The sequence below is a fragment of the Humulus lupulus genome, chromosome 7, assembly GCF_963169125.1.
Source record: "Humulus lupulus chromosome 7, drHumLupu1.1, whole genome shotgun sequence".
In the NCBI taxonomy this organism is placed as follows: Eukaryota; Viridiplantae; Streptophyta; class Magnoliopsida; order Rosales; family Cannabaceae; genus Humulus; species Humulus lupulus.
Genome location: NC_084799.1, coordinates 208054076 through 208066456, shown reverse-complemented (window position 1 = coordinate 208066456; position 12381 = coordinate 208054076). Strand labels below are relative to the sequence as shown.

Genomic DNA, 12381 nt, shown 5'->3' with positions numbered 1-12381 from the left:
CGTATCTTCAAGGCTCCAGCATTTCTGGTCTCATGTCATTGTGCGAGCCACTGACATCTCCCGAGCTAACGTTTCTTTCGAGATGGGATATCGAGCTCAAGAACCATGCTCCGAAGTTCCTGAAGATGAAGGTGTTCTCGGAGCTACCTTTCGAGATCGAGGTCATTTCGAGATCACCGCACTCGAGATCATACATCATACTTTGCAGGCTCGACTTACAATCCTAGATCACTCTAATCCTCACGAGACCATTTGTTGCGAACTCAGCTTTCGAGGTCATATTTACTATGGCTCGAAATCTGGGTATAACAAAAAGTGATTCGTGAACGTAGGTAAATTTTAACTACTGAACCACATAAAAGAGACATGGTGTTCATCTTTGAAATAGATTAATTTTCTTTATTTTTAGTTGACAAAAAACTGTGTTAACAAAGAGTATGAGGATAAAATTTGCTCCACATAATCTTTTTTATTTTTTTAGAAAAAAAATTAATTAATAAAATACAATATGCTTAGGAATTTGGATCACATTATTTTAGAAGGGTAGGAAGATAAGATAACCACTATTAGTATTCACTTAATATAGTCATCAATATTTTGTAACCATTATTTATGTAATCGATATAGATATGCTATAATTAGTATATTAAGTGGATTCAATCAATCAAAATAATACTGCCAAATATAATATATATAAATATAAAATAATGTTCTTGATTCTCAATACAAAATAATAATAAATGATGTAAAAGAGATCATGATAATGATATTATTTGTTTTGGATGTGAGAGAGATACCAAGTTGACTGTCTAAGACGTTAAAGAGTGTTATACCAACATTTTCAAGGTGAAAAATATTAGTTCGGGAATTGGTATAATCAGCTCGAAAAAATGATGATAAATTTAATTTGAATTTCAACCAGATAAGCTCGAAAGGGCGTTAAAATCATCAGAAGAATATCAATAGGAGATTGTTTAGATATTTTTTGGCTAACCAATTTTGTATTTCAAATTTGAATTAGATATTTTGTAACCTCCCCCTATAATTGTGGGAAGAAAATCAAATGCATGTTTTATAAATACTAGTTCACTATTACAAAATCACCATTTTATGATTTTTTTTTAGGACATTCACTTGGATACAAGCCTAAAAAACAGCTCCTGGACTTTTTAGGACATTCATTGTGAGTCCTTAAAGAATTTTTTTAGGACACGCTGTGCAAGCCCTAAAATCTTATGTATGTTGTTTACCCAAAAAAGGTCATTGATGACGTGGCAAAGATTACTTACACATGGATTGACACGTGGCGGAATTAAAAGGCAAAGGTGTTGTTCGGCTATCGACCAGAGGCGCGCCTCCTCGTCGGTGTTAATTTTTGTCAGGACCAGGCTAGTCGTGAAGCCCGATTTATTTCCTTCTTAGGTTGTAATCTAATATTAACTGCATTTGAATATTTCTTCATAATTATCCTTGATACGCAGTTATTAAGGATAAAATATGACACGTTATCATATGTAACCCTCCTTGAGCCTATAAATATGCATGAAATAGCTCAATGAATGGACTTTTTGATTCATTAGCTTTTTTGCTTAAGATTGAGAGAAAAAGAGCAAAGGTGAGTGGTTGCCATCTGATTTTATTACGCCTAAGTTTGGTGAAACTCAAGAACCCTAGTTCTTTGATCACGACTTTAGGATTCTATAATAACAATATCACAAAGTGGACGTAGGACATTACCAATCACTGGGGCCGAACCACTATAATTCTTGGTGTTTTTCCTTTCCATTAGATCATATTTTCAAGTGTCGTTTATACATCCTATCATATATACTTGACTCCGTGTCGTTGGCTAATTTGAGGGTCAACATATGTCATAAAAGTATGAATTTTAAAAAATCACAAATTCCCTTAAATCCCTTAAATCACTCAATAATATAAAAAAAAACACAAAAATCACTCAAATCACTCACTCTCTCTCCTCGATTCTCTCTCTCCCGAAGCTCCCTCTCTCTCTAGCTCATCTCTGCCAAGGCCAAACGACTGCCTTGCCGTCGCCGAAAATCGCCACGCGCCATCCCACTCGACGCACCGCCCCCTGAAACCCCCAACCCTCGGAGCTCAGCCCCTCACACGCGGCCTAAGGCCCTCAAAGGGATTGTCAAAGTTTCTGGGATTTTGGGGTTTCCCAAACTTTCCTGCCACCTCGAGCCACGACGAGATGAACCACCACCACCACCATATTCCTTAGATCTTGGGTTTCAAAACCCACTAAAGAATCAGACACAATGGTCACCGGAGTTGGAAGTCAATGTTCGCGTGGAATCCATGGTGATTTCCGAACCTTCAAGCGTACATCTACGCTTTTCCGAGCCATTTCAAACTAAACCACTGCCACCACAACATTTTCCATGGCTTGGGCTTTAAAACCCAATAGTTAGTTTTCCGAACCACCAACGTGGAGTGGTGGCGCCGCCACTTATTCCGGCCATTCTTTTAGGGCTCGCGTCAATTCTTTTAGGGCTTGCGTTGTAAGTCCTTAAAACACTCTTTTAGGACTCTCAAATAGAGACTCGCACCCCGCAAGCCCTAAAAAGCTTTTTTTGTAGTAGTGTGAGTTCATTTATTTTCTTTCGTGCACATATTATTATACTAGGTAGAAATAACGTGCAATGCACGTTTGCTTAATTTTAAAGTTGTAAACATGCTTATTCAAACATGTATTTATTTTTATTATATTTTTTAATTATCATATACATTTTAAATAAATAAAAAATATCATAAAAATAAACAAAAGATGTTTAATATAAAAATTAGGGTAAAATATTGTCTATAATTTTAATAAAAATTCATTTATTTTAAAAATATATATAATAGAATGAATTATAGTTCTATAGTATATATCAATAATCTCTACATATATGACATCTAAATACAACATTGACATATATATATATATATTTACATGGCTACATGACATATGTATATAAATTACAATAATATTTAAAAAGAAATTAATGATAGAAATAAAATAAGAATAAAAAAAATCATAGTGTAGAGTAGTATACACATGCATTAAATATTTTGATTAACTAATCAATTTTTATTTAAGTTTATGTTTGTTCTAGTTTTTTAATCTGGCAGTGACAATAAGAGATTATATATTATATATTTAATATAATATTAATATTACACGTGGTTTTTAAAGTTAAATTTGTTGTTAGTTAATAGGAGATTATATTATATTATATGTTTAATATGATATTATTATAATATGTGAAGTTTAAATTTAAGTTTAATTAAATTTTATTTAAGTTATACAACATATGGTTTTATTATTTTTAAATAATTATCATTGTAAAATATCTCAAAAATATCATATTTTAATTTGTTTATTTATTTAAGTTTAAGTTAAGCTTAAGTCATGTTAAAGTTAACGGAAAAAAAATTATTAAAACTAAGAATTCCCGTTATCTACACACTTTTTATATGGAAGAGATATACTCAGAACTCTAAAAATTAATTTCTAAGCCTTAACTCAAAATATTTAATAAAATTGAAACACATAAAAGAGTTGGTGCTCATTTTTTTAAATCGATTATTATCTTTCCACGTATTATTTTAGTGAGGAAAAAATAATAAATTAATTAATAAAATACAATATCCCTAGGAATTTTGATCACATCATTTTAGAAGGGTAGGTAGATAACATAACCACTATTAGTATTCACTTAATATAGTCATCAATAATTTGTACCCATTATTTATGTAATCGATATAGATATGCTATAATTAGTATATTAAGTGGATTTATAGAATCAATCATAACAATATTAATAATAATACTTTTGATTCTCAATACAAAATAATAATAAATCATGTAAAAGAGATCAAGATCAAGATCATGATATTATTTGTTTTGGATGTGAGAGTGATACCAAGTTGATACTCAAGAATCTTGTAAGAGAAAAAAGTAAAATAGGCAAGTTGATACACATATACATATATACTGTGGGCTATAAGTATAAATATATATATATTTATAGGTATAGCAAACAATAATAATAGGATCTGACATTTGATTTGATTGTGCAGGTTTTGATAGACTCCTTCTACGGCCGCCCACTATTTTGTTTTTTTAGAAATAATAAAGTTATGATTAATTTCACAATAGGATCAAAATTCAATTTGTTCTAAGATTTTTTAATTGACTTTTTATCCTATTTAAGAAAAAAATATATAAAACAAAACAAGGATTTATATATATTTTTTACCTTATATTTTATCTCGTTACTTTTTTTTGACTTAGTTTTTTAACAAATTGTTTCTTGAACTCTATATTTTATAAAATAGTTCAAATAGAACCATAAACTCGATTTTACTCAAAATTCTCTCAACCAAAATCACAAATAATTCACCAAACTAATAATTCAGAACAAAAATAAAATTATTCTGCTTAAAAACTGTGTTGTTATATTCAATTCTTTCTTCATCGATTATGTTTTGTCTCATTATTTTTTTAGACCCTGTATTTTAACAAATTACTTTTTGGACCCTATATTTTGTAAAATAGATCAAATAGAACCATAAATCCGATTTTAGTCAAAGTTTTCTCAACTAAAATCACAAATAATTCATCAAACTAACAATTCAGAACAAAAATAAAACTATTCTGCTTAAAAAATGTGTTGTTATATTAAATTTTTTCTTCATCGAAATTGTGTTTAGGGGCCTATTTGAAATATATTACAAAATATAGGGTCCAAAAATGAATTCTTTAAAATACAAAGTCCAAACAGGTAATCAGAAAAAATACAGAATCCAAAAAAGTATAAACCCAAAAAATAAAAACCAACTTTTAAAAATCCCTAATAAAGGGTAGTAATAGTACTCTTAGAGCACTCCCAATGAATGAGGTAAAATGTTTTATTCTTTGTAAACTTATAGTCTTCCAATAGGTGATGCAAACTTATATTTTTTTTACTTAAATAAATAGTAATTCTCTATATGTAGTGAAACATTATTCATCAAGCTATAAATATTTTATTATTTTTTTTATAAACTTTTGTATATATATGAGTGTGATACTATTATATTTTATTATTTTATTTTTTAAAATATTAAAAAAACATATAATATTTAAATGATGTAGAGAAAAAAATAGAAAAGTTGATGTATGATATAATATAAAAATTTGAGGTAAATTACAAAAAAAAATATTTTGGTGATGTATTTTGTAATATAGAATAGATCACACATTATGAGTTTTGTGACTCTTTTAAAATAATTAAAGGTAAAATAGATAAAATAATATTTTTACTAGATATTTAAAAAAATGAAGAAAATCATGTATTGAGAGTGCTTTAAGTAAATCGCTATCTATAGTTACTTATAACGACAATTTAGAATAATAAAGTATACCAATTATAATAAACTTTCTATCTCGTTAATATTATTAATGGTAGTGGTTAAGAACGTTAATCAACGAATTCCAATGTCATTTATAATCTTTAACAATAATTCTTTTTTTAATAATGGGCGTTAGTTCTAAGAACATATTTGTATCAAAATAATAAATGTAGAGACACCCATTTGCAAAAAGAAATATAGAGAGAGAGAGAATAATTTGGTAAGACAAATAATTTAAGAACTATCTATACAAATAAACATAAAAAATTATTTATATAAAATGGTATTAGTTTAGTAATTAAAAAAACTATTTATTGAAGTAAATAGATATTAATTTTCACTAATTACTCAAATATATATATATAAAAAATTTATGATAAGGATTTCAAAAATAGCCGCACCAGTAGAATTTTTTTGTATTTTCAACCTTGAACGATTTAATTTTTGTGTATAATAATTGTTTGTAAATATTTTATATTTTATATAGGTATTAATCACAATATATGTGTATAATAATTGCTTGTAAATATTTTATATTTTAGTTTTTTTTTATTTTGTAATTGATTTTATCTCGAAGGGTGAAGAAGGAGAAACATAAATAAAGCATCATAAATAATAATAATAATAATAATAATAATAGAGCACATAATGTATCTACATAAACATTGTTCTCTCTCTTCTCTTTTTATTTTTTCAAAGATTCGATTTTTCGTACTCTTACAATTTCTTTTAATAATTTCTATATAAACATTATTTTTTACTATAAATATTACTATTTTTCTTCTCTTGATATTTTTGGTTACAGTTCACATTTAACATGTATATAAATTAGACTGCGTCTTATTACACCTATTTTCTTACACTCAATTAAATGCGAATTATTATTATTATTATTAATCACAATTTTACTCAATAATTTTTTATTTATATATCGCAAACTAATGAGTAAGAAAGAGAAGAAAATTTATGAATTATCTTTGGGAAACATAAACTTATATAATTTTTTCTTATATATATACTGACTTAAAAATTAAAAAATATGAATGTTTAGTATGTGTATATATATATATATATACAAGGTTTCGGTCGAAAAATTATTCAAAACTTGTAATTTTACTTCTTGAAAAATTAAAATTAATTAAACTAAAATACTATTTGCATATGATATATAAAAGTTTAAAAATTTAAAAATTTTATTTCAAATTATTAATTTATAATAATATTTAGGTTAAATCAATTTTTTTCTCCATATGTGTGTAATTTTTGGACCTTTGTATTTATTTTCCCTGACCATATATTAATTGCAACAAAAATTAATATTAATTGTGGTCAAATATTTTATGTTTGTTTTTTTCGAAAGTACATTTTCGAGTATGAGATGATGTTGAAAGTTTTGAAAAAACTTACACAAAGAAAATAATAACTACATTTCAACCACACATGTTTTTACTCTTTCATGGTTTCTTGTTGCCTTTTTTTTTTTTTTTTGATTAATTATTTTGATGGTTAATTTCTTGTCTAATTGAACGAATAATTTATTTGTAGTTTGAATATTTTTTTTTAAATGTATCTAAACGATCCTAATCTATATATCTGAATGTTCGATTCATGTTTGAGTGTATATTTAAAGTGCACATATTATCTACTCTTAATAAAAAAATATATTTTTTATAAAATTATTTTATACTCTAACCTAGAGAGCTAGTCAAAAATCGGTGTTGTATAAAAATTTGGACAAATGATCGAAAAATTCAAACAGTTAATCGAAAATTTTAAACAACTAATTGAAAAATTTAGACAACTAATCAAATTTTTAAAAAATTATCAAAAATAAATCAGATTATTTTCACGCTTATTAATTATAATAATAAAAAAGTTGGATGAAACTAAAGAGAAAGATATATTGAAATTGTATCATCATAATTATAAGTCACAACATTATTTTATAAATACACATGATCGACAAGTGTTGTTGTGTACAATTGTTATATCTATTTATATATATATATATATATATATAGTAACCTATATATATACATCCATATTACTTAAGGTGACTAAAGTACAAAATACTAGTAACCCTTTTTGACCATTTTGATTTGTGCCATGAATTTATTTTTATCCAATATCTAAAACTTGTGTTAGTGCTAGTTATTATAAGACATATATAGTTATATGTGTATATATATATATATGTATACGTGGGCTAATAATATTATAAATAGTCTATATTATATGTAAGTTCTAGCTAGCTCCTCTTTAGTACATGAACCGGAAGACCACCTCTAACGGTGGCGGTTAGACCCGGACTAAACCGGGGCTCCGAATTGGGGCCGGAGACCCGAATATCGAACTGGCGGATTAGACTTAGGGCAACCGATTTAATCTCCATTATGGCCATTTCTCTACCCAAACAAACCCTAAGCCCGGCTTGGAAAACCGGGTACTTGTACGGACAGGCTTGTACGAAGGAGCCTTCTTTGCTAAGCCATCTCTCGGGTTTGAACTCGAGGCAGTCGGGGCCCCATATCCGCTCCATCCGACCCATTGCGTACGGGTGGTACGTCACTCTCGTCCCTTTCCGTACGAACGTACCGTCGGGGAGTACGTCGTCCTCTTGGCAGAACTTGGAGTCGAACTGAATCGGCGGGAACAGCCTCATGCTCTCGTGCACCGCCGCATGCAAGTAGTGCATGTCTCGCATTTTCCCGTAACTCGCCACGACTTCTTCGGACCCGGACATGACCCGATCCGACTCGTCTCGGATCGCCTGCTCCACTTCTGGGTGCTCCGATATCAGGTAGAAGAAGCTGGTCAAGGCTGACGCAACCGTGTCCCGTCCGGCTAACAGGAAGCTCACGACTATGTCACGGAGATAGTTGTCGTCGTCGATGGATGCCATGAATCGGGAAAGAAGGTCTCTTTGATCGGAGAATCCTATTCTCCGGCGATGCGCTATCATCTCCATTGCTAAGCTATCCACCATTTTCACCGCTTCCTTCAGCTTCTTCTCCGACCCGATGTTGAACAGTCTCTTCGCTCTCCATATCATCGGCGAAGCCGTCATGGCTCGTTCGGCCGAAATTTTCGAGGCGAGGTCGAAGGCGGCGGCGAACTCAGATATCGGCATCGATAAGCTGAGACAACCCGGGTCCAATCCGAACGAGAACAAGCAAATATTGTCGAACGAGAATCTTCTGAACACATCTTGCAAGTCCAAAACGGCGCCGTTTCCATTCCCGGCAAGAATCGGAATCAACCTGTTCTTGATCTCCGACGCCACAATCTCAAAAGCATAGCTCTTGACCGTAGTACTGCCGAGCTCCAAGCTGGCCATCTTCCTCTGAAAGCGCCACGAATCGCCGTCGACATTGAAAATCCCCCGGCCAAGAAGATCGCCGAGGATCGTCGAGAAAGGCTTCCCTTTGGGGTAGTTATCGAACCTGGTCTTGAGAATATACTCAACGTTTTCCGGATTGGCTGTTATGATGTTTCCGAGGACGTGAACATGAATCGTTCCGGTCAATGATTTTCTGAGAAGGTGGGTGTACCAATCGCAGAGGTTGCCGAAGTCGGCGGACCAGCTGGCCGCCAGAAAAGTCCGGCAGACGTGGCAGTTACACCAGGGCTTGAGGCGGAAGAGGAAGACCAAGAAGGAGAAGAGAGAGAAGAGGAAAGTGAAGGAGAAGAACAAGAGACCCAAAGTGGTAGCCATGGAGTAGTTGAATCCGAAGGAAGCTTCGTCGAAGTAAGAGGAAGAAGAAGAAGAACCCATGAAAAAGCAAAGGTTACAAAACGACTGCGTTTCGAGGAGTTTGTTTGAGGATTTGGTAGAGGAAGCGAGAAGTGGGTTTCGTTATATATATAAGAATTTTGGAATTTTAATTTTCAATTTTTTTTTAATGTAATTACTGTAGATTAAGTGCATGAGAAACACGTGGGGAAAAAGAGTGAGTGTGATGATGACGTCAGCAGTTGGTGTAATGGAGCACGTGGGATGTAAGAAATGTCTGCCCTCAAAAGCTTGCTGTTTCCTGTCTGTCTGGCTGTGCTGCCACGTCACCACCACTGTCTAGTCTTGTCAATTTCTTTTTCTTTTTATTTTTTCAAAATCAAACCATTTTTCTTTATTTAAAAAAAATGAAATCATCGTATTTATTTGACTCATTAGCTATTGATGTTGTCGTTTGGTGATAAAATATGGGCAACACACTTCGTCACCGCTTCCTATATAAATAATATGTAAATTTTTTTAAATGGCATCTAAATATTTTTTTTGTACCTTTTTTGAGATGAAGAAAGAGTTTTCTATGAGAAGAATGATGCACACATTTTGATCCATTCAAATTTCAAAGTATTCTTACTAATAATGTTAACAAGTCTTGTTTTCAATTCAATAAGAATTTACTTTTTTTTTTTTTTTTATAAATAATAATAGGGAAATATTTTAAAGAATCTATTTTATAAGTAGATATTTTATACATATTTTGGTGTTGATTTTTTTTTTGTTTTTTCTGAATATGTAATATGAGCTCCGATTTTGTTTGAAATATTTTTAATTATAAAATCGTAATTAATAAAATTTTGTAAAAAAATTTATGCTGATCTTTGGAGTAGATTAAGTGTTCCTAAGCATAGAATTTTTATCTGGCTGTATATTTTTCGAAGATTGAAAACTAAAGATCGTCTGAAGAAATTTGGGCTGAATATTGATTCTTGTTGTAGCATTTGTTGTGTTGAAGAGGAAACTCATAGACATCTTTTCTTTGGCTGTTCCTTCAGTGCTCATTGTGCTCATATTTTGTTGGGATGGCTGGAAATTAGAACCAGAATCTTCTCTGTGGAAGGAATTTTCAAATGGATAAAAAGATCCAAGTTTAGTAGATTCAAGAAGTTAGTGAGTTGGTCTATCCTTTCTAGTCTCATCTATCATGTTCGGAAAGTTCGTAACATAGCCTATTGGGATAGTGTGGTTTGGTCTGTTCAGTATACTATCAGAAGGATTAATTAAGTGGGCTGTATATAATAGATTTCTTTTCACTGGTTCTTTAGGAAGGAATGTAGATGAGTTGATTTGGTTTCACAAGTTGTTTGAGTTGTAATTAACGTTGTCTAGCTGTTCATTGCAGCTTTTGTTTTCTTGGTTTTGCAATATAATTGACTTGCTTACCAAAAAAAAAAAATTTTGTAAAAAATAATAACTTACTTGTTAACTTATACACTTGTATAGAAATCTATTAGCCATATAATATTTATAGTACTACAAAATAGGTTTTTTAGGGCTCGCAATTAAAAATTTTTTAGGGCACGTTCCTTGCAAGTTCTCTATTTGAGAGCCTTAAAAAGTGAGATTTTTTAGGCATCACGTTGGGAGCCCTAAAAGAATGGACAGCATCGGCAGTGGCACCACCACTCAACGGTAGTGGTTTGGGAATACAACGACTGGGCTTCGAAGCCCAAGTCTCAGGGAGTGTCGGTTCTTCTTGGAATGGCCTAGACTGGCCGGATTTGCCCTTTGATTTCTCGGACCTCCATGGATTCTAGTGAACGTCGACTTCTAATTCTGATGACTGCTGAGTCTAATTCTTTAGTGGGTTTTGAAGTCCAAAGTACAAGGCATATAGTGGTGGTGGTCATTTGGGTCGGGGTGGCTCGAGGCAGTCAGAAAACACTCAGAAGTATTTGGGAAACATAGAGCCACTTCGACTTCAAACGACTCTATGCAATGGACGAGGGCGCATGAGGGGTCGGCCTCGCGGAGGTCGAAGGTCGGCGACCTTCTGCGTCTCCTGGTTCGGCATGTGTCGACGGTGGATGGTGACAGGGCGGTGGTCGGGCCTCGCAGTGACGCAGGCGGGAGAGAGAGAGGGAAAGAGAATCGAGGGAAGAGAGAGGGAATCCGAGAAAGAGAGAGGGAAAAGTGAGGGTTGGGTGTTTATTTTCTTTTTCTTGTTTAATTAATAATAACTTTTGCTAAAAATATTATTAAAACTTTTACGACCCACATTAGTAATTAGAGCTTGCCCTGCGAGTCCTAAAATGTCTAAGATATGTTTTTAAGGCTCGCATCCAGTTGAGTGCCCTAAAAAAAGTATTAAAAGCCTGTGTTGTGTAGTAGTGTTAAAACTTAAAAAAAATCATGAAACATTACCAAATAAAAATTTCCACACAAATAGTTAAGGGCGTGTTTGGAAACAATTGTGTAATTAGTAGATCGTGTAATTATTAGAGTAGTAATTACACTATATTTTATAATACAAGGCGTGTTTGGTTGTGAAATGATAATTACTTATGAAATCATATAGTTATGTTTGACAAAACAGTAATCCCACGAAAAATAATATTATGTACTAAATACTATATGAAATTGATTGTAATTAGTAATTACACAATGTAATTACACCCGATTCTCATGGGGCTATAAAAATTGGAGAGTGTAATTAATTGAGACCCCTCAATTACCTTAAATTACATAATTTGTGTGAAATTACAATGTCAAATAAACACGCTAAATTAATTAATTACTCCGAATTACACCTAATTCCAATTATAAGGTGAGTTTCCAAACCCACATGCAAAAAAAACCATATATTATATAATTTTCACATGGATGATGATATTGTTGGTGTAAAAATATAATAAATAAGTGATTGTATTTATATAGTCCTAATCAAATGAAATGAACAAGCAATATAGCTAGTCAAATGTAAAAGGTTGAATTTAATTATTATATAATATAAAAAAGCTAAACTATAATAATGTTATTAACTAGTCTAGAAGGCACATAATTATATAATACCGAACGCAAGCACTTTGACTACACTATATACATATATATATATATATATATTTATATATGTAATATAGGTCAAACAAACTTTGTAATAAGATCGATAAATCTTTTTCATGATGAATAGTAACTTTGAATAACGTTTTTTTAGTGGATCCCCAAATATATTGCACATATTATTATTA

The 12381-nt window shown here is 31.5% G+C and overlaps 1 protein-coding gene across 1 annotated transcript; it reads right to left on the bottom strand.

Annotated features, from left to right (window-relative positions):
• Positions 1–7329: 7329 nt before the first annotated feature.
• On the bottom strand, positions 7330–9236 carry LOC133789313 (cytochrome P450 94C1-like). Its single transcript, XM_062227124.1, has one exon. It carries the CDS (start codon positions 9179–9181, stop codon positions 7655–7657), a length of 1527 nt encoding a protein of 508 aa, XP_062083108.1. The 5' UTR covers positions 9182–9236; the 3' UTR covers positions 7330–7654.
• Positions 9237–12381: the final 3145 nt, after the last annotated feature.

What these genes read in the sequence shown, in the direction of transcription:
- LOC133789313 (XM_062227124.1), bottom strand. Translation starts at nt 9,181, where the DNA reads ATGGGTTCTTCTTCTTCTTCCTCTTACTTCGACGAAGCTTCCTTCGGA.